This window comes from Clarias gariepinus, chromosome 10 (genome assembly GCF_024256425.1).
Source record: "Clarias gariepinus isolate MV-2021 ecotype Netherlands chromosome 10, CGAR_prim_01v2, whole genome shotgun sequence".
Classification (NCBI taxonomy): domain Eukaryota; kingdom Metazoa; phylum Chordata; class Actinopteri; order Siluriformes; family Clariidae; genus Clarias; species Clarias gariepinus.
Genome location: NC_071109.1, coordinates 31,240,586 through 31,262,645, shown reverse-complemented (window position 1 = coordinate 31,262,645; position 22,060 = coordinate 31,240,586). Strand labels below are relative to the sequence as shown.

Genomic DNA, 22,060 nt, shown 5'->3' with positions numbered 1-22,060 from the left:
CACTAATCTAACTAATGAGTCACCTCGGTTCAGGTGAGTGCTCTCATCGCCTGCCCAAGTTGCCTTATGGAAAATGGAGTCCCCTTCAAACGAAACAAAAAACATAAACATAGTCATTGGGCGTTTGGCGCCCTCTAGGGGTTAACCCTTACACATCTCTCCAGCCCTATTGTCTCTTACCATCTCTTTTACCTGTCTTTATATTTTAAGAATGTTACAGTAAGGGTTTGCAAAAGTTCTTCTTATTGATCATTAGTTTGCATTAATTAAACAGCTGTCTGAAAGGTTTAACCTAACCTCCAAATCTGACATTTTCAGATATTTGGAAGTTAGACACCTCATTAGCTCTTAAATACCAAATTACCACGAGGCTCTTAATGCAAATATTATAGATACTTTTCTATGGCTGTACCCACTGCGTAAAGGCCTAATATCTGATATTTATGGTGAATCAGTGAGTCTGACTTATACCAAATGAGTCAATAATGAATGAGTAATGTGTAATAAGTAAAATTAAACTTCTTGGGAAAAAGCTCTAAATCTAACATTATCAGGTGATACATGCTTTCTCCATACTCAAGCTGGTCAATTCAACCATCTTATGTACTTGCCATTCTTTATTACAGTTTAGGGCTGTACGTAGGGCGAATTTTTTAACAGTTGAGCTCTCTCACTTCTGCCTAGTTTTAGATTCCTGCTGTGATCAATGTAAAAGTGAAGAGGCTTCCTTCATAAATATGTATTGGAGCATAATGACATTATTAAAAACAAATTGCAGGGTGAGATAAGCATTTAACCCCAGTTTAACCCCAGGTTGATTCTTGTCCTTCGCATCCCTCCTGGCCAGGTGTTCTCTTTTATTTAAGTGGAAGTATGCCATCTCGCCCAACCATGAGGTTTCAGCTGGTAAAGATGCCACCACATATAAAATGCACATGCCTTCTGTTGTGTCTTTTGGTCTGCTGTTGAAAAGCCGATATTTTCGCTCAGCAAACCAGGGGCCTCATGTATAAAACTTTGCGTAGATTTCATCCTTAAAATGTGCGTACGCACATAAGGCAGAATTTGCGTACGCACAAAAGTTTTCAGATTTATAAAACCGTACGTACGCCAGAACCTGCGCAAGGTTCGCTTTATAAATCACAATTATCTGAATATTGTGCGTAGGTGCACGTGCTTATAGCTTACCCCAATCTCCTCCTGAAATAACCATATTTGGAGGTTAAGACCGCCTATTTTGAATATGTATGATCTCCCTGCATATTAATACGACCGATAATTGTCATTGATCTGTTGGCTAAAAATGGAAAAACAGAAACGAAAAGCAAAAAAAAAGAAACTTCACCGACTGTGAGATGGAGGTACTGCTGTCTGAGGTGGAGGGCCGAAAAAAAGTTTTATTTGGTGGGCTCTCAGCGGGCATTTCAAATAAAAAAAAGATGGTAGAATGGGAGCGAGTAACAGAAGCAGTCAATGCTGTTACATCGGTGCCTCGCACAGTCCAAGAGATCAAAAAAAAAAAATGGTCAGACTTAAAAGTAGTCGTTAAAAAAAAGAATATGTGCACACAGGCGCAGTGTTGTAACAACTGGTGGTGGTCAAGGAATCACTGACCTCTCAGCCTTTGATGTAAGGGTGGGCGCGATTATAGGGGAAACAGGATTAAGTGGAGTTCTTCCAGAATTCCAAAGTGATACGGATGTGATTTGCGGTGACGATGGTAAGTAATTGATTTATCTACACATTATATAAGTTTTTGTCTGTTTAAAATTCTGCTTTTTTATTATGGATAATTTAAATCAACCAATTTAAATTCCGCGGAAGTGGAAAGTCCTAAAATATCCAAGTGACAAATCTAGCAATAGATGCAGCTGTATTTAAGATACGTTTATTAAAACAGTCGATTTTCCTGTTTATTCATATGCAAATAAAAAATAACTTAAAAAGACAACACCACTTGTACTTGAACACACAGTGCGGTTTCTCCGCGAGGGTCTTTCCAATACTGGCCGTAATTCAGAACACAATTCCAAGAGAATGGCTCTTGGGAATCGAAATCGGCTCATGAGCCAATCATCATCATGAGCAAGGAAATCTTCACGGTCTCTGAAAACACGCTCCCTCCGTAGAGCGTCATTAGCAAGGTCTTCTAACAGCGCAAGAGCATCTATTATGATGATATGTTATATACGCACATACCTTTTTATAGCCCATTTATTAAAAAAAAGTAAATTCAAAGTATTTGCACTTGGTTAAGAATGCTGATAATGATAATTCAGGTTGATGCAATTTGATTAATTGGGTGATGACTATTTTAAATAGTTATTGCTATTTGGGCCAGTTGGTGTCGCCAAAACACATACTCTTTTAAAAGAGTGCGTACGCACGGTCAAGAGCATCCTTACGGTGCGCACTTATTTACGCCAAGTTTATTTTTTATAAATCCCGATATGTGCGTGGAAAAATGCGTACGCACATTTCTATGCCCATTTTGGGCGTACGCAACGTTTATACATCAGGCCCCAGGACTTTATACTAGCGGGCCAAAACCAGTGTATCACATTTGTAATGTTACAAAGCAATTTCTAAGACTTTATGACTTTGACAAACCATACGGCCATTATCCACAAATAGAGAAAACTTGGAACAGTGGTGAACCTTTCAGAAGTGACCAGCCTACCAAAATTTCACAAAAGAGTGCACAATGACAATACATGTGTGAACACACCATAGGAAGGAAGGTAAATGTTTATATTTATGAATACTAAATGCAAGGTCAAGAAAGAACACTTCACATGCCATGATTGATTGATTGACTGTGTTTCCCATACATATACCAAGTTGAAGTAACAAAATTAAAAACAAAACAATGTAGATTAGGACAATATCTTATTCTGGTTTAAAAAAATTTACAGAGACCATAATTAACCTAAGATTAGCAAATCTGAGGTATACTGTACATGCAAACATAAAAGAATTAAAAGACTTGATTGCTATTGAGTAAGATGATATAAGTAAGTACTTTGTCTTTACAAAAAAATGCACAACAAAGGGTACAATGCATTTCTCACATCTGGCCTTTGACTCATGCTGTGTTGTAACTGGTCAGTTGAGCTGTCAGTCCCGCTAAAGATTTGTTTACATTTGCCTGACTAATTTGTAACTGTTAACCCTTATCTTAGTGTTGCTTGTACTGTAGGTTTTGCTTTTAGATTTTATTTTAAATCTATCATCAGTGCATACAACTTTCCATTTTTGGTTAGTTGTTGTTGCTATTTATTGTCACACAATTACAGGGATAAAAAAAAAGCAATAACTTTACCATCTACAAAGTATTGAAAAGGTTATCTACATAAATGGCCTCAAAAAAACAAGTTACCATTAATGAAGCGATCAGTGTCCACACAAGCATTATATCATACCACTCCTCCCAAGCACAGGTTCTCAAATTTTACTTTATTAAGCAATTTATTTTAGTTCACTGCTCCAAACATTTTTAATTTATAGTGCATACCCATACAACATTTTTGTTTTTAATTTTACATTTTTAAAGAAATTACAGTTTACAATTTGTTCTAAGACTGTTTAAGGTAGACAAGGCTAAACTGTCATGTTTAGTATTACAGTATGATATACATATGGTATGATATTTTTGACATGCAATGGGTTTGTTGGTTATATCTTGTACATACTCTGTAAAATAATTTATTTACATAATTTTGTATTGTGGTTTCATAATGTTTAAACTTGAGGCAAGTATTGCAAAGAGCCACTTACAACCCACAATACAACCAGAATATAGCCTTAATTCTCTACAGGCTTTAATTCTCTACTCCAAATGTTCAAAACAACATTTACCTAAGCTCATCATTCATCAACATTCTTCTTCTTTTTTTTTCAGTTATTGTGATATAATACTATTTAATTTACCATAACTAATTAGTCAGTATATAGTACAGTATATCTGACTATTTCTGGATCTCTCTAGCTGGTTGTCTCAGTCTAATTCCCATCTTGTATGGTTTGGGGGCAATTGTAACTCCATATACAGGAGTTAAATCTGGTTCTCCTGCATCCTCAGGCCAAATGAACCTAAAGCGACGCAGCAGGGAGACTAAGATGAGGAAGAGCTCCATGCGAGCAAGACCTTCACCTAGACACGCACGAGGCCCTGGACACATAGACATACATTAGCTTGACACGTTTACTCTTGTTGAAAGCAAATTTTGGATGTCTTTGTAATATTCTTTACAAAATACTGAACTCTCACCAACTGAAAAAGGTATAAATGCCTCAGGCTTCTCAAACTGTCCTTGTTTATTGAGGAAGTTTGATGGGTTGAACTCATGAGGAAACTTCCACTGGCCTTTTTCCCTCAGCACTGAGGAGAGGTTTGGGATGATAATAGTTCCCTGTGAAAAGTGAATGAAAAACATCAACATGGGTAGCAGAAGGTAAATTAACCAACAGTTTGAAATCAGGCAGCACGGTAGCTTAGTGGATCTGAATTTGAATCCTGGTTCGATTCTCGCCTCTGTGTGCATGGAGTTTGCAAGTTCTCCCCATGAATGGTGGGTTTCCTCTGGGAACGGTTTTCTCCCACAGTCCAAAGACATGCAGATTGGTTTTCCACAAATTCCCTGTATTGTGTGAATGAGTTTGTGAGTGTGTGTGCCCTGCGATGGATTGGCACCCTGTTCGAGGGTGTACCCTCTGTCATGCCCTAAGTTTCCTGGGATTGGCTCCAGGCCCCCACAATGCTGTTAACAGGATAAAGTGTCAAGTATAGATGATGAGTGAGTGAGAGTGAGTGTTTAAAATCATAACCTTTGGGATGCTGTAGCCCATCAGTTCAGTATCTCTCGTGGTCGAGTGGAACACACTTAGAGGGACAATGTTGGCAATGCGCTGAGACTCATGCATTACAGCCTGTGTGTACGGCATATCATGTCTGTCCTCAAAAGACACCTCAGATTTTCCAAGTAGAACCTCATCAATCTCCTGCTGACATCTCTCTAGAAACAATATGCTTGCTATTATAAATCAAATTAAATCTATTAATTAAACATTTTAAGGCCTATGCAACAAGACTTAAAAATAAAATGCAATGAAGGAAAGGGTAAACCCTGAATATCTGGATAAGCCATGAGGTAGAGGAATGTTGTAAGTAGGGTCTTGGATATGGTATCAATCCCAGCTTCATGCAAATTTAGAATGAACATTTCCAATTGTTCTTCATTAAATGATGATCCTTCTTTTACCTGTTAAGAAAATATAGAGTCCAGTTAGTTCTGTGTTCAGTTTTTTACTATAACAAGAACCTTTGGCCATAATAGATTAGATTAGAATAAATTAGATTAGATTAGATTCAGTTTTATTGTCATTGTGCAGTGTACATGTACAGAGCTAATTACTCCATTTTTATCCACATTACATGGACACTAAATGAGATTTTGCATAAACCACTGAATTTACTCAGCCCACAATACATAAATGAAAGTTTGGTCTATTATTATTTAACTGAAATACTTTAATAAAAACGACAGATGCTTTGTGACAATGTCTACTGTTAAAGCTCTCTACAAATGAAATGTAACTACATTTACAGTACGAGGTGGAAGTAAAAAGTTTAAAGTTATTTTTTTAACATGCCAACAGATGGCAGAATAAGTCTGGATGCACAGTCACAGGGAGCACCTTCATAAGTCAGCGTGCCAAAAGACAGTGGTCTGTATACCTCTGAGGCTGTGCAGATGGTGCTATTCTGACCATGTAAGTTACCACGTCTGAGTTTTCATTACAGACAGCAAGTTAGAACAAAGAGCAAACATGAAATTCTGATTTCATGGATTGATACCACCTAATATTTGAGTTATAACCTTATCCAGAGCAATTTACATTTTATCACATTATACAGGTCAGCATTCTGCTCAGGGGCCCAACAGTTGTAGCTTGGTGATGCTCGGGCTTGAACCTGTAACCTGCCAATTAGTAGCCTAATGCCTTAACCACTGGTCTACCATTAAATTGAATATGAAATAATGGACATTTAATAAATTACCGGAATAACCCTTATACCCACACAAACACATACCATATCAAGCTCATCCAGATAGCAGTCGACAAAGTCTCTCGGCTCTCCACGTATTCTTGTCGTCTTGTGGTTTTTGATCATGGTCGCTGTGATTTCTTTAAGTAAATGGTTGTTCTTAAAGATTTTCATAAAGGGAAGAGGCAGGGATCTCACCAAGGGAAAATTATCATAGATCTACAAGATAGATTATAGAATATTTTCCATAATAATTAGTAACTTTTTTTATTATTTCTTCAAGCATGTACTTAGAATAAGCGGCAGTCATAATGCAGTCAGTAATCAGGTAATGATATTATAATGTCTCACCATTAACCAAGGTCCATTAATAATCTTGGCAGCTTCATTAAATAATGTAATAAATTTTTTAAGGCTTTCACCACCATATTCATAGCGAGTGCCAGATAACACCAGGTTGATGATATTTGATGCTGCATCATGGAACAAAGTCTCAGGATCCATGACGCTTCCTACACATTGATAATTAGATTTCACCAATAAGTTTTTACTTTGTAGACTTAAAGAAAAAATTGCAACTACCATCAACAAATATAAAGTAACATGATACCCGCATGGATCTCCAGTTTTGCAACAAGGTGTTCAATTTCTCCCAGAATCCTGTTCTCCATAGACTGTTTCCCCATGCCAAAGTTCCTTAGGGTCATGAGAGCAAAACGCCGATGCTCCTTCCATGCAGGACCATAATCAACCATTATAACTCCTGTTACATTTTAAGTGTATTAAAACCAGTAACCAGAGTCAGAGTCAGTAATCAGAATGATGTAACATTTATGTCAGAGCATTCATGTCTATGTAAAATAGACCTCTAAATCTAATTCTTTTTTAATTCGGTAGTTGTAAAGGTAGTTATTTTCTTCTTTTTTACCTTTTCCTTCATTTATATGGCTGACTAGCAAATTCTGTGGGCGTCCTGAAAAATCTGCAGATTTACTGACCAGAGCTTTTTTTATAGTCTTCAAACCGTTAAGTACAACAGCTGGACTTCTCCCGAGATAGAGGCTATAAACATTCCCATAACGCTCAGCCAACTAAAAAATGACAAATATTTATTTATTAGACATATTTAAAAAATCATTTGAAATTTCTAATCAACAGTTATCGACCATTACAACAGTATCGCTTACCATTTCAAAGTCTTTCAGTGGATTTTTGATATTAAGTTGAAAAAAGTTGCCAAATATGGGTAAGGGTCGTGGCCCGGGGGGGAAGTTCTTTGGTCTCTGGACCCTGATTAAGAAGTAAAAGAGGCAGATGCAAAACCCAAAAAGAACTAAGGAGCCCAACATGATGACTGTTGTCTGCTGCTCTAAACATTACATTCATGTACCTGCTATATCAAGAATTTTTACTGATTGCAAACTCAAACTGCTAATCAGGTCAATTATTTACCCAGTGGATCCACAGTCCACTTAGTTCAGAATTAGGCAGCTAGAGTATTCACAATGGTTTCTTTCTATTCGCATTGAATAGACTACCAGAAATATGTCATATTATTGACTTGTATAAAAGACTATATTGCTTGATTCCCGTTTCATTTTTTCAATAACATGTACATGTCACAAATTATATAATTCTATTTAAAATTGTTATGGTTGGGTAGGTACAGTCATGGTCAGAAGTTGACGTACCCTCATCATGAGCGTGTATATTATCACAACATTGGGCTTTTAATGACCTTGTATCTTTTCTAGGCCATAGACAACTGTTTAAAGTGGATGGTCACAAACTTGGTATAAGGGTGTTAAAGGAAAATATCAATTTCTCCATCATCCTTCAGCAGAATGTGCCAATCCTCTCAACCTAAATGGCACATGCACACCTGGACAAAGTTTGAGCGACCACAGACAGCTTTTGAGTCATCACGTGGTTAAAGAATCCCACAAGGACATTGATAACACTACGCAGGCAAAACAACCACTGCTCATGGACATCTCAGCTCAGTCCTACCCACAGAGCTTACAGACAGCCTGTGACATACTACAACAGGTCCAAGATAACGTTCTGGAAAACAGCCAGGGAATTCAGGACAATTTACTACAAGCCACCGGAAACACCAGAGCCAGAATCCATCTCACCAGACACACTATCCCTCTCTCCAGCATCTCCACTTCTAAGCTTCTCACAGAAAATGGAGGAACTGGTGTATACTAGGACCAAACTCTTTCACTCTTCTGCTGCAAGCCCACAGATGCCAACTAAAAAACAGTGGGCTCCACCACCACCAAGGCCTGTGGCCCCAGCTCGCCCGTCCCCCTCCTGTGAGAGCTCTCCGACCTCTGCCACAGCGCCAGGGCTCAAACTCCATCTGGACCTGGTGAAACAAAACAAACAGATAGCAGCTCTCAGTGATGTGTGTCGGGTCCCCGCTACGATAGCAGTAACATTCACAAATGTTTACAGAACAAGCGGGAACTCAGTGTGCCTGTAGCTTTCTCTATCTCTGTTTTAACACGTGATAGAAAGTCTAAGGCCTTCTCAAGGCATATAGCTAACCCATCTAATCTGCGACCTATTATGCAACAAACTAAGATTACTATACAATAAATAATTTTTAATCAAATACAGTAGAGGGTAAGATCTGCCTTGTTCAACATCCTGAAATCTGTGAAAATCATACAGTGGAACCTCAGCATATAAATGCCCTGCCTTAAGAATTTTTACCTTAAGAACTGAAATTTTGCAGGAAATTTGCCTTGGCATGTAAAGAATTTTCAGCATACGAGCGAGCGAACCGAGCCAAAGTGAATGACGTCTAAGTTGCTTGCACGTCTGGGATCCAAGAATGTTATCAAGGACGGTTGCAGGAAGAAAAGGGAGTCACTTTCAGTTTTATTTTTTTAAGGAAAAGGAATCCAAATTAAGGTTAAGTGAAGTTTCAAGTCTATTTATTTTATATTTTACTTAATTTACATGTCTTTTTCAAATGTTTTGATTGTATATATGAAAAATATGATTATAGTTTTGGAAATCAGTGATATTGGTAATATTTTTGGTTGGCTGTAACAGATTATCTGCCTTAAGAACTCGCTTCCAGAGAACTTTTCTGTCTTTATATTTTAGGCCAAGCTGAAAGTAAAACTCAGCTACTCAGGAAGTACTTCTCTTCATCCGAGTACTGGCCTGGTGACTTCTTCTTTAAGTTTTTTAGCGGTGGACAGACAGCTTTTAGGTGCATTACTGACACTCAGTGGACTGGATCGGTAACGCATCCCTTCCCGGCATGAATCAAGTTTGGCAATACTGCCACCTGTTGAACTAAATTGGTAATGCTGAAGTCCGGTTTTGTGAGATCTCGCAAAATTTACACACATGTCCATTTTTTTTTTCTTTTAGTTTTTTTGTTCTCAGATTTTTTTTCACCCATATCTCTTTTTTCCCCTCAGATTTTTTTTCCTATTCATGTCCCTATAGGGGCTCCGTACCAAAAAAGGAGCCCTGAAGTTATTAGAGGAAACCACATATCAGTGTTAATAATATTTTGGAAGTCATGTAGAAGTGTAATAAGAAAGAATGTATATGTTAAAAGAACACAGGATTGGTGCTAAATAGGATTTAAGGACATTATTATGCTTTATACTCGCCTCTGGGAGGCACGTGGCCATAAATATATACTTGGCCTGAAGATGGCGCTAAAACAACAGTAATCCATATGAACACAAAGCTGTAGAAGAAAACGGCGTGACGTCATTAACACGCGACTGCTCAAACTCACATGGAGTGGATTATTGATTCGAATTAAGCATCAATTTCAATCTTTTCAGTGCAATTAAAATATGTTTTCATGTTAGTAATGTTTTAGATTTATTTGTTCCTAATTTTCCTCTAACAACATGGCGACAGATGCAAAAAGACCAAAGGTAAAACACACACACCAGGTTTGGGTTAAAGTGGCCTGGAATGTTGCTTATGATGTGTTTAATGACAGGAAGCTCTGATCTAAGTGTCACTGTGTGTGTTTTAGAGGGAGGATGGAAGCTCAGACTGCAGTGTGGATGTGTCACTCAACAGCTTCTTACTGTGGTGTGATGAAGTCAGTCTGAACCTCAGCAACAAGGCAAGCTGGACATGTTTTAGGCTTAAACCAAGTGTGAGCTGCATGTAATCTATTGACAAATTAATACAAAATATGTGTAATATCAGATTATTGGATTCCTGTGTGAAGCATCAGTTTCACCTTGTGTTCCAACGAATATCAGAATTTGCTGAGAATGAAGCACGCGTGCCATTACCATCCAAAATTCAAAATTTGGTCAGATTACATTTTACACCCTAATAAATGCGGAAATTAGTAGAGCATACTTGTATCAGAAGGAATATGATGCCGGTCCTAAGCTCTTAGTACAAAGGGGTATCAAAAAGTTTCAAGATTAGCTCTGTTTTTTCTTCCTCGGACGCTTTAAAATCTGTCAGTAGAATTCTCTATTGATAGACTGGGCCTAAGTTTCGTCACAGGTAATGATCCTTAACATGAAGGATGATTTAAATTCATACAAATTCATATGAACATGCCTTGTGCTTCTGTGTTACAAAACTAATCTTGAGGTTTTTTTAATACCCCCACGTATGCTTATAGACATTAGAATATGGTAACAAGAATGCATGTGGGATGTGAATTTTTCTTGATACTAACTACAAATATTATATCTCTGCAGGTGTACCTCAGTAAAGAAGGCACAGTAGCAGCCTATGGCATGCTTGCTAAAGAAGACATAGAGGAAGGCCATGTCCTCTTCTCCATCCCCAGATGTGCACTTTTACATCCTGGCACTTCCAAAACTAAAAAAGTCCTTGAAGAAGGTAAAGCACTTTACTGAGATTCTGCAGATTCGTCTTAATGGTGATGTTTTACCCGAGTTCTTAATTGGTTTTATTTTCAGAAGAGAACCGTTTGGAGAGCCCGTCCGGCTGGGTTCCACTCCTCCTGGCGTTGATGTACGAGTACACCTCGGCCGGGTCGCACTGGAAGCCCTATCTAACCCTCTGGCCCGATTTCAGGAAGCTGGATCACCCCATGTTTTGGTAAAGAGCTTTAAATAGTTTGTGCATATTATCTAAATGTTGTGCAACACTGTGTGAGATAAAGAAGCGACTAATTGTCTTGAAGTGTTTAAGTTAGTTCATCAATTTACAAAGCGTCATGTGACTGCGTCCCTCACTTGAGAAATCTGAGATTAATGTATGAAAATATCAAAGAATTGATATTGGACGCCATTACCATGTTCGTACCGTCTGTAAGGTTGAAGGAGGAGAGGGAGAAGCTGTTGAAGGGGACGGGCATTCCTGAGGCAGTAGACACGGACCTGTCCAACATCCAGCTGGAGTATGAGGACACGGTTTTGCCCTTCATGCTCTCGCACCCGGAGCTATGGGACCCCGAGCGCCACACTCTAAAGCTCTATCAGAGTCTCGTAGCTTTCGTCATGGCCTACAGGTGAGCCTTTGATGATCATGATAATAATAATAATAATAATAATGATTATTAAACCCCCCCTGTGTTGAACGGTTGCGTGTTATGTCTTCCAAACCTCGTCTTTCCGCTTCAGCTTCCAGGAGCCGAATGAAGATGAGGATGAAGATCCCAATCCTCCGATGATGGTGCCAATGGCAGACATGCTCAACCATGTGTCTAATCACAACGCCAACTTAGAGTACACACCAGTAAGCCCGATGTACACTTCATGTGTTCAGAGATCAGTGAAAATAACATTTGATCACAAAAAAAAAAATCACAACTTTCTTCTCCCCTGTAGGAGTGTTTAAAGATGGTGGCGGTGCGGCCCATTAAAAAAGCTGAGGAGATCTTCAACACCTATGGTCAGATGGCCAACTGGCAGCTCCTGCACATGTACGGCTTCACCGAGCCTTTTCCCACCAACACCAACGACACGGCCGACGTCCAGATGACCGCCGTGTATAAAGCGGCTCAGCAAGGTGCCTCTCCACCCCAACACCATCAGATCACTCAATAACTCGATTCAATATATACATACAGTATCTCACCAAAGTAAGTACACCCCTCACCTTTTAACAACCACTTTATTATATGATCCTAAGGGACAGTACTGTAGAAATGGGACTTGGATCTACTTTAGAAACGTCAATAACAATAATTCAACCTTATTGCCTAAATAACTGGCAACGAAAATAAGTACATGCTAAGTGAACAAGTCAAAACGGTGTCCAAAGTATGTTAGACACATGGTGCTCCGCCACCCTCCGCTTGAGGACTATGTCCCACAGGTGCTCAGTAGGGTTCAGGTCTGGAGACATACTCGGCCACTGACGAACACATGAACATGATGAACCGGTCTTGTGACTTTGCATGGTTAAAGATGTACAGCTGTTATCACACTGGGTGTACTCACTTTAGTTGCCAGCTATTATTTTGACAATAATGGCTGTATGTTGAGGTTTTTTCAGAAGACAGTGAATCTATACTGTTATACAAGCTGCACATCGACGACTCTAAAGTATATCTATTTCTATAGTAACGTCCATTGAGAAGATGATGTACTGCTGAAATTAGAGGGGTGTACTTACTTTCGTAAGTGGGCGTGTATGTATGATAGAAGCTCCGAAGCTTGTAGCGAGCACTAGGGGGCGTGTCCAAATAAGCCACACTTCAAAGCGTGTCGGTTCTTTGAGAGTCACATGACCAACAACAAACGAAGCCTCGCGCTTGCAGGAATCACATGACCGAGTCATTATACTGGAGACGTTCGTTCTTAAATTCAGAAGTTAAGATTCAGTAAAACTTGTTTCTGTATTTTACAATCAACTTGACATTTACTTTTTATATAATATATGAAGAAAAAAAATAAATGCACACAAGGTGCGTTCCAAATGGCCTGAAGTACACTCTGCGAAGTGCACTTGAGAGGGTGTTCAGCCATGTTAAGTGTGATTCCAAACCTCGGGGAGCGAAAATGTTCACTTCAAAGGGAACAGCGAACGGTTTGGGGAACGACTTCACCGGAAAAGGGAATGAGAAATGTCCCATCAGTCATTGCGTCTCGCTGGAGCATGAAAAAAAAAAAAAAATAGAGTTTGAAAAAGTGTTTATATATTTATTATCGAGGACGACATATTAAAAGGACACACAAAATTTAATTTAGTATTATGCAGGCTAGTAATCAATAAAATAAAAGTAAATCCCCGTACATCCTTAATCAATTATAATCAATAATTTATCTACGTTTAAATAGTACATGTTTTATAATGTCAGATTTCGTTTCAATAAATATTCAATATGTAATGTCCGTAGAGAAATTTTGCCGGTAACAGTGACGGGTATCCGAGAGGTTTGTTACCATGGTAACGCACTGTTGACTTTGCAGGGTGTTGCGAATCCAAACGGAGCAGGGAGCACCCTGTGAAGTACACTTGGGATTGGAGCGATGTTACAACCTTGTTGCTACATGAAAATTGTTCACTAAATGGGAGTTTAATGAGTCCTTGAATGACGCTTTTGGTGAAACTGTTGGGTGGGGGAGCATCGACACCTAAATGAGGCCTCATAGCAATAAAAACATTTACAGACTCATTTAAAATGTTTGCACCATTTAAATGACGTTCACGTGAACATTCAGCGAATGGAACGCCTGATCCTTAAAAATCGACAGATAACTCCTCACCAACCTGCAGAAGAGACACATCTGTGTGTGTGAACTGTACACTTGCATGTTACAGGAACTCGGCTGGGAGTTATTGCCCCGTCCCCCGTACAGTCCTGACCTCGATTCGAGATATTCCCAAAGTTTGGGCCATTAAAGGAGTTCCTGGGAGGCCGGCGTTTCAGACATAAATGAAGCAGGCAGTCATGACTCTAGTGTACTGAGAAATCTTTCTACCTTGATGGTGTCCAAGCACTAGTGAAACACTGGGATAAGTGCATTAGTGTAGCAGGAGATTATATAGAGAAAGAGTTTTACTCTGTCAACAGTTATCTTGTACAATCAAAAGTCCTGTTTTGACTTGAACATGCCTCGTAGATCATTTCCCTAAGATATTCTAAAGTTGTTTCGACTCCTATTACTTAGACCCTTTTTGATCCTTTTCAAAGCGACACAAAATGAGGCTGAGCAGCGCCTCCTGGTGGACAAATGGAAAATGCTGCACGATATGGACATAGTCGGGGAAAAGGGCGTGTTTGTCTTTGGAAAGAACGATTCGCTAACAGACACAGAGCTCTACATGACGCTGAAGGTAAAGTGCCTAATGTAACTCGATGCACAAGTGATGTAGAGACCACAAGTCTTGAGTCTCGTCATTAATGTCTGCACATCTCTCTCCAGGTGATCTGCATGAGCAGAGAGGAATTTCAAGTCTTCCAGGAGAACGAAGGCTGGGAAGATGACGAGGATGAAGACGAGGATTCCAGAGCGGCCCAGGCTCTGAGTTTTGACGGGATTCCCACGTTGGCTCCCGAATGGAAACGGCTGCTGCACACGGCTGCCGGCTTTACGCTGAACGTGTACGCCGAGGACGTGGAGTCGGATCTCAGGGTGATGGAGGAACCAAAAGCTCTGGCTAAACTCAGCCACAGAGAGAGGAGAGCGCTGGACGTCCGACTCGGCCAGAAGAGCATCCTCAGGAAGCTTCAGCAGCTCACACACACCAGTACAACTTAGTAATATAGTAACAGGTTGTGTAATAATTCTGTTAGGATCTTCTCAGGGCTTAAACATGTACAGCTTAATCAATTACATATTCTGTTAAGTAAGATACCTGTATTTACTATCTAAACATTTTAAAGCAAACTTAAGGATAAAATATATAAAAGCCCAAACTATGATGGTGTCATTGTTGAGTTGTTAAACAAGATGGAACCATTTTACTCCTTGTGGATTTGTAAAATTATAAAGATAAACATGTATGAGATTTGCACGTCTTTACAACTCAAGAAGTGAAGAACATGATTCCTCTGCATCCCTTATCTACCCTTAGCTGGATACACAATAAATTAGTTTTGAAGTTTTCAATATGCTTTTTTTTTCTCCCTCTCTAAAAGGATAAAAGTTTCATTTAAATATACACTTTAATTTTAAAGATTGAAAAAAAAATAAGACCATGAAATAAAGTTTAGATCTATTCATAAAAAGCAATCAGTTCATCTGTTGATTATACAATACTACTACATTACACTCGTGGTCCACTTCATTAGGAGCAACTAATTCAATTATGTCCCGTTAGTATCACGCACATCAGCCTCAGAAATCACCAATTAACAAACAGCACCTCAGACTAGAGCCAATGATTTACAGAGAAGTAGCAGAAACATCAATATCACCTGTTCAGAGATTATTGTATATTTTAGATAAACGCCTTTAGTATTGTTTTACAGTGTGGAAAGAAAGAAAAATCAGGAACGACCATAGAGTTAGAAAGTGATCCCAAACTTAAGAAGTAAAAAAATATATATATATATTCATGCAGATACTACAGCCTGAGAGCTTCAGGTAACGTTCACATCAAACTTCAGAATGAACAAAGTGTGATCTCTAATACTCTGGGAGTATGCTGGTTGAGGGTTTCTCACAAGAGTTTCTATTCTTTACACAGATTGGTGTGGGGGTGAGTGGGAAATGAGATTGGTTCAACCTATCAGGAAGGATACAGTAACTTAAGTCACAGTGAGCAGAGAAGCATCTCAGAGTGCACAAACCATCAAACCTTGAAATGGATGAGCTACAACAGCAGAAGACCAGTCCCATGATTCCCATTCAACCTCAAGGTTTTGATGTATTGCTCATTCTAAGAAGCTTTTCCTGTTAGTTTGAACCACTCAACACTCTGATTTCTTCCTAAAGACATGCAAATAAGGCTAACTGGTGATTACCCAGGGTGTTCCCTGCCTAGTGTTTCAGCCAACCAAGGTGCTGTGGTGCATCCACACCAATTTACCTAAATCTGCATGTCTTTGGGAGGAACCGGGAGTGTCCAGAGGAAACCCACAAAAGCATGGGGCATACATGCCAACCTTACGCACACAGATTCTGGTGGTGAGGCCAGTGTTCTCCACACATTGAACCAGTTCACTGCAATAAAGGACAAGTGAATTAGAGCAACATCATCCTTGTATCTACAGAACTATTCTGGTTGCAAACAGTTTTATAAATGTTTGTGACAATAGCATCCTCTCAAAGGAAATATATAGTATAGATCTGTAGCTTAAATCCCATCAAAGGGCTGGTTTCATCAAAGGGCTGGATAAAAAAAAAAATCATCATATACTGAAAAGTCGAGTAAACACGTTCGCTTCAGCCTTCATTAGCTTGAAAAACCAAAACCAGATCAAGATACACACTCGGCAGTCTGCAGATCAAGTGTTTAATGCAGCCAACTACAGAATGCATACATACAGGAAATAAGTAGCAAGAACTAAAGGCAACTAGAAATAACTACAAAATACAACACGCGGACCAATACATTTACAAAACATTCAAAATCCTTACAAAATGGGCTGTATTGGTCCTCCTTTGTGTTCTGCAATTTGGATCTTTGTACAAACTGTAAAGATTCAAATTACCATCAAATTTCTGAATATTTCCACAATTTTACAAGTGCCAGGGAGAACCTCCTACCCACGGTCTTAACCGGTGCAAAAACCAGTGACTCCAAAAAGTGCGGCTGCACTCTAGGACAGCAACGTGTGCCGAGCCCCATCGGCTCTCCACGCTGATAGATCTCCCTTCAAAACAAAAAAAATATATATATCTGAAAAAAATTAAAAAGACAGCCTTCTGTGTACACTGTTAGAATTAGGCTTCCAAACAAAATCAGTCTTAAACAAGAGGAAAAAAAAAATATGAAAGCAAGGAAGCTTGGGGAGGACAAAGAAATATCTGAGTGCACCAGAAAAAAAAAAAAAAAATTAAAGCATGTGTTCATGCTTGTTGTCAGAGCTCAGCTTTGGATTGCAAGAGGGAAAGGCTACACAAAATCTGCTCGTCCCCTTATCTAAATATTTACAATGAAGTTCGTTTACAGACTGTTTAACAGTCCCCTCCCCCTCCCTCTGTTTGCTAATAATCCCTAAATAGTTTGAGCGTGTGGGCGAGCAGCAGCAGTCCCTGTTTTTTTTTTTGTTGTTGTTTTTAAAAGGTGATCGTAGTCCAGTGCTGGCTGAGATGAAATGAGATGAACGGATTAAGGAGCAGGGAGTCGGTGGAGGGCTGAAGGGAAGACTGGAGAGGGCCGTATCTCTCGCTGGAGTGCAGGAAGGGTGGTTCCCTGCAGCCTAAGTGGCACCGGTACCCTCCATCACCTGCTGGGCCTGTTTCTGTCCCATGCAGCACTGAGCCACAGACTGGAACAGCCTGCACAGAGAGACACAGTTGTGTTAAAACAAATAAATAAATAAAATCACATACATTATTTAAAAAAAAACACATCAACTCACTTCTCGATCTCCGGTGCGCAGTGCACAAAGTCGTGGCTCCAGAATTTAAAGGCAGGATTCTTGATCAGCTCGATGAAGGTAATGAGGAGTCCCCAGGGGTGCGGCCTGTTCACGATCAGTCTCTCCAGTAGTACACTATGCCACAAAACATGCATGAGCAATGGTAACATTTGAGTCAGAGATCATAAAATGGAACAGTCTGATTTTTCTGATGCTGGCAGAAGCCCATGAAACTTAGATTGTGTGTTTAAAATAAATTAAAATAAAAAAGTCCTACCGAGTGATCTGCTCCTGAATGGCCTCTGCGTTGGCTTCGGCGAACAGGTAGAGCATGGTGCAGCTGAAGTAGTGCGTGTGGCTGTTCGGGTAACGCAGCTGATTGGCTATCGCGTTCAGGAACAGGTAGCGGCCTGAATGAAGGACAGGGAAAAAGGAAAAAAATTAATAAAAATGAGACGGACAAAAACAAGCATTAAAATTCATATGTACATGCACAGTTTGGCTTCATCTAATTTAAAATTTGGATCTCGGCTACATTTTTTAAAGGGCTCACCCTCGGTGTCCAGGTCCACGGCGAGGTTTTGGAAGATGTCCATGTGTGCCGAGTGGGTGATGGTGCTCATGGAGGGTGTGCTGCCCTTGTTGTGGATGTGGGCGATGGCCTGCGTGCCTACGTACAGCACCAGAGCGTTGATCAGCTGGATGTTGTAACGGTTTCCCGGCTCGTTGGACACCTGAGGCAAAAACAATATCATATTAAAAACACAAGAGTCGGCGTATGTTATATAAGGAGCTGAGGTGAATCCCTTACACTCCCTCTCCCATGTTACAAAACACATTTGACCACTGCTACACTGATTGTATAACGGCACATTTGAAGTCTCGTTTCAACAAAGGTAAATTTTTCTCAAACCCTTGTGAGGTGACGCTAACTGGAGTTCAATAAAATTTTATTCATATAGCGCTGTTAATGAACATTGTTTTAAAAGAACTTCACAGAAAATAAACAAAAATAGTGCAAAAAGGCCGACATGTTAGACAAAATCATCCATAGTAAGCAAGCCGGAGGTGACTGTGGGAAGGAAACACTCCCTTAGATGTTATGAGGAAGAAGCCAGATTTAAAAGGGATCCATGCTCGTTTGGGTAACACTGGAGTTTGATTATACATTATTCTAATGACCAGGGTGTGTGATGTATATAAACAGTGTCCTTTCTCCAGTTATGTCCTAGAAGTTTCCCTCCACTCACACCACACTTGTTTCCATGTCACCTTATAATTAAACCCAGCTTTAAACAAAGGCAAAACTCGATAAAGTGACCCCTTCATGTGATGCACAAAAGTCAGACATAATTTAGACCTACCTGCAAGTTGCTGCGTAGCTCGGAGAGAAAAGTGACTGGCGAGCGAGTCTTCAGGTACGAGTCCAGATCCTTCTTAAACTGAGAGGGCATCACACCGGTGAAGTTGGTGAGAATGCGTGGAGCGATGTTAATCTCACTCAGCATGTCCACCTGGGTAAAGAAGACCCACACAACATTAACAGCAAGACCTGAACTAAATTAATAAATGAATAAGTGCTGCATCCACATTATCAACATATTTGTATCCTTCATTAGATCGCTTGTACAAGACTGAACCTCTTGTGCATTTACGTCCACAGGGCTGCTGTATATTATAGTACATTAGTTGTGGTGAGCCGTTACATGCTTGGCGATTACTGTGATGTAGGTCACGCACAATCACGTTTGAAATAAAATGCATGTTGGATTGAGAGTCATGCAAGCCTGTGTCAGATTTATTTTTACTTTACAGTAATAACTTTATTAAAATGTTCCATTTTACTCAGCAAAAAAAAAAAAAAAAAAGCAGTTTCTCTACCTAAATTGCATAAAGCTTGGCAGGTGGCCTCAAAGGAAAAAGCATCACTCTGATTCTGATCTCTTTTTTGCATTGAATGACATGGACGTGATACCTTGAGGTTGGGAGTGAAGGGGTCCGGAAGCCTCATGTTTCGGGGGAAGGCACTCAGGATCAGGTTTCTCAGCTGGATGCAGTTGGGTGGAATCACGTCACAGAAGCCGTAGTGATAATCACACAGGAACTCTGGGAAGTCGTGCAGCAGGACCAGAAGTACCCGCAAGGTGCCCTGAAAAGATTTACAACATCCAGATTGTCTCAAAATACAGCAACGACCTTGCATCTGCTAAGGACTGTTTCAAGAATTATTACAACAGTATTAAAAACTTTTATACCTTATAGAGGATTTGCATAGGTTTGTTAAGCTCGACATTCCTCAGGAAGGGGGCCAGGAACTTGAACAAGTCGATCAGCAGTTGAGCGTACATGGGCCATCCCTGCAGCCAGACATGATATAATTCAAACGGATATAATTAAAGACTTGGATACTAATACTATACGACAGACTGCATGTTTTGTACATTCAGCAACTGCCTACCTTCTGCTGTGGTGTGTGTGCCAGCATCCTGGCTATAAAGATTCGATGAGAGATGAGCTCCAGCCAGGCGTAGACAAAGCCAGGGGCTTTAGTTGGCCTCAGGATGTGAAATGTGTTGCTTGAATAAAAACAAAATAAATGTAACAATTAAACTATGAAAAAAAAGTTTATAAATATAGCAGACAGCACAGACAGGTGGAATAGTAATTAGGAATCCGTTTATTTTACAGTGTGTATACAGATCTTTATGCTCTAGTATATTGTAGGTCAGTTTTAATACATGATGGAGCCTATGAATATGGATGAAAATAATTCACAATTTGATCCCAAACAATCGCCATTTCATGAAATTGTCAATTTTCTGCAGGACAGAGACTCCCTTTTGGACATTGAGCAAATATTTTCTAGATATACCCAAGGTACGCATGTAAGCGTATAAACAAGTCAGCAGTTGAAAGCAAGGTACAAAATGAACCAGAAGGTTGCACAGATTCAAAACGGTACTACACCACCACCACCACAACGTGACGATTTTAAGAACATTGCACTAAGAAATTACCAGAAGGCAGTGAGGGTCTGGAAGTTGATGGTCTCCAGCACATGTTCAGGGGCGTTAAGCTCCAGCAGCAGCATGATGAAAATGCGGTGGTATGGCAGCTGCTGGAAATCTGCCTGCCTCACGTCATGGTCCTGAATGAGCACGCCCACGACGATGCCCAACACCTGTGCACGCGCACACAAAAAGAAAGTCAGTCAAAATCAGAAAAACAATCAAATTTATTTGCTTTTAATCATTCTTAAGGTGCATTTCAATAAATTAGAATATCAAAAAGTTAATTTCTTATTTAATTAAATGCATTATATAGATTTATTATACAGACTGATATTTCAAGTGTTTATTTCTTTTATTATTGATGATTTTGGATAACAGCAAAAAATAAATAAAAAATTCAATATTACTAATTTTTAAATAGAATACTGTATTCTAATTCATTGATCTTATTAGAATAAACAGTTGCTGGAGACGAGTCATGTTCTTTAATCTTTCCTCTCGCACCTTGTTTAACAGGTTGATCTTGGTGACCGTATTTGTGGCCTCTCCGGAGTGTTTGACGAGCAGGGCGATGAGGCGGACGAAGGCGTCCAGGTTGTGGTAGCATTTGGCGCGGATGATGGCGGCGTTGGCGGCCGGGTTGTGCTGCTGCTCAGCCTGAGCGCGGTAGCTTATTTCAACGCACATCTCCGTGCACAGCCGGAAGAAACGAGTGATGAGGTCGTCTGTCTTTAGAATGCCCTGCTGATGCATCTGGGAATGGAAACGTAAAAAGAATGAGTTTCAAAAACTCAAATGTTTAAATAACTGCTTGACAAAACATCACAAAAAATAAACGACTTGAACCTGGCCCACAAATGCTGAGAAGGCTTTGGTGCTGTCCCTGCCAGCAGCAGCTGAGTGGTACAAATTAACCCACTCTCTCAGCAGATACTCCGCTTTCTCACGCAGGCCTGGAGGATCATCGTACTCTGACGCTTGAGAGATCCCAGAGTGCATCATGAAGTTGGGTCCTCCGTGGTGACGGTCGATCATGGCCTCATAATTGGAGCGAACAACATCCATCAGCTGGGGCAGTCTAGAAAAGGGAGAGGGGTTAAACCTTCATGAGTTTAACAGTTTAAACAGCAAACGCTGGATCCTATCTGCAAGTGTCCACTTCTGACACCAAACAACCCTTTTCCGAGACAAATACTGCTGGTGGCAAAATTTCAAGCGAATGCAAGCTTTCTCACAGTCTCTAAGGCCATGTCCACACGTAGTCGAGTATTTTTAAAAACGGATATTTCTGTGTTTTTTTTTTGTTTTTTTTTCTGTCTTTCGTCCACACGCAAACTTAGTTCTGGTCGTTGAAAACGGAGCTTTTGAAAAACTTAATCCAAAGTGAAGATTTTCCAAAACTCTGTTTTCAGTGGTGATGTGTGTACACGGGGAAACGGAGATTTTGGCTTATTGTAACATCACCTTGTGCCGATGATGTAATATTTTATTACTATTACTGTGTTAACAGTGCATACTGAACTTTTTACATGTGTG

At 39.8% G+C, this 22,060-nt stretch overlaps 3 protein-coding genes across 7 annotated transcripts in view; 1 reads left to right on the top strand and 2 right to left on the bottom strand.

Annotated features, from left to right (window-relative positions):
- Positions 1-3,425: 3,425 nt before the first annotated feature.
- On the bottom strand, positions 3,426-7,433 carry LOC128531713 (cytochrome P450 2F2-like). Its single transcript, XM_053505814.1, has 9 exons — positions 7,237-7,433; positions 6,978-7,140; positions 6,660-6,812; positions 6,401-6,561; positions 6,095-6,268; positions 5,126-5,261; positions 4,828-5,015; positions 4,271-4,412; positions 3,426-4,171 (listed from the first exon to the last, which is right to left on the bottom strand). The coding sequence occupies exons 1-9, from the start codon at positions 7,396-7,398 to the stop codon at positions 3,969-3,971; spliced, it is 1,482 nt and encodes a 493-aa protein (XP_053361789.1). The 5' UTR covers positions 7,399-7,433; the 3' UTR covers positions 3,426-3,968.
- A 2,370-nt stretch (positions 7,434-9,803) lies between these two features.
- On the top strand, positions 9,804-15,093 carry setd6 (SET domain containing 6, protein lysine methyltransferase). The gene is made up of 9 exons (XM_053506140.1): positions 9,804-9,969; positions 10,074-10,166; positions 10,765-10,909; positions 10,990-11,131; positions 11,349-11,543; positions 11,656-11,770; positions 11,863-12,043; positions 14,175-14,317; positions 14,407-15,093. Exons 1-9 carry the CDS (start codon positions 9,943-9,945, stop codon positions 14,740-14,742), a joined length of 1,377 nt encoding a protein of 458 aa, XP_053362115.1. The 5' UTR covers positions 9,804-9,942; the 3' UTR covers positions 14,743-15,093.
- Positions 15,094-16,427: 1,334 nt separating this feature from the next.
- The window catches only part of cnot1 (CCR4-NOT transcription complex, subunit 1), a 29,172-nt gene continuing 23,539 nt past the window's right edge, over positions 16,428-22,060 (bottom strand). For all 5 annotated transcript variants that reach the window (XM_053505401.1, XM_053505403.1, XM_053505399.1 and 2 more), the window contains exons 39-49: positions 21,371-21,602; positions 21,029-21,277; positions 20,531-20,694; positions 19,972-20,089; positions 19,769-19,870; positions 19,489-19,662; positions 18,878-19,027; positions 18,067-18,247; positions 17,791-17,923; positions 17,514-17,648; positions 16,428-17,430 (exon numbers count right to left, since the gene is read on the bottom strand). In XM_053505401.1, coding sequence (XP_053361376.1) covers positions 17,352-17,430; positions 17,514-17,648; positions 17,791-17,923; positions 18,067-18,247; positions 18,878-19,027; positions 19,489-19,662; positions 19,769-19,870; positions 19,972-20,089; positions 20,531-20,694; positions 21,029-21,277; positions 21,371-21,602 — 1,717 coding nt within the window. In that variant the 3' untranslated portion in view covers positions 16,428-17,351. The remainder of the gene's footprint in view (positions 17,431-17,513; positions 17,649-17,790; positions 17,924-18,066; positions 18,248-18,877; positions 19,028-19,488; positions 19,663-19,768; positions 19,871-19,971; positions 20,090-20,530; positions 20,695-21,028; positions 21,278-21,370; positions 21,603-22,060) is intronic.

Coding starts and splice junctions, on each gene's coding strand:
- LOC128531713 (XM_053505814.1), bottom strand. CDS start 7,398: ATGTTGGGCTCCTTAGTTCTTTTTGGGTTTTGCATCTGCCTCTTTTAC. Junction 6,813..6,977: donor CCATATAAATGAAGGAAAAG/GTAAAAAAGAAG, acceptor AAAATGTAACAG/GAGTTATAATGGTTGATTAT. Junction 4,413..4,827: donor TGGGCTACAGCATCCCAAAG/GTTATGATTTTA, acceptor CACTTTTCACAG/GGAACTATTATCATCCCAAA.
- setd6 (XM_053506140.1), top strand. CDS start 9,943: ATGGCGACAGATGCAAAAAGACCAAAG. Junction 10,167..10,764: donor GTCTGAACCTCAGCAACAAG/GCAAGCTGGACA, acceptor ATATCTCTGCAG/GTGTACCTCAGTAAAGAAGG. Junction 12,044..14,174: donor GTATAAAGCGGCTCAGCAAG/GTGCCTCTCCAC, acceptor TCCTTTTCAAAG/CGACACAAAATGAGGCTGAG.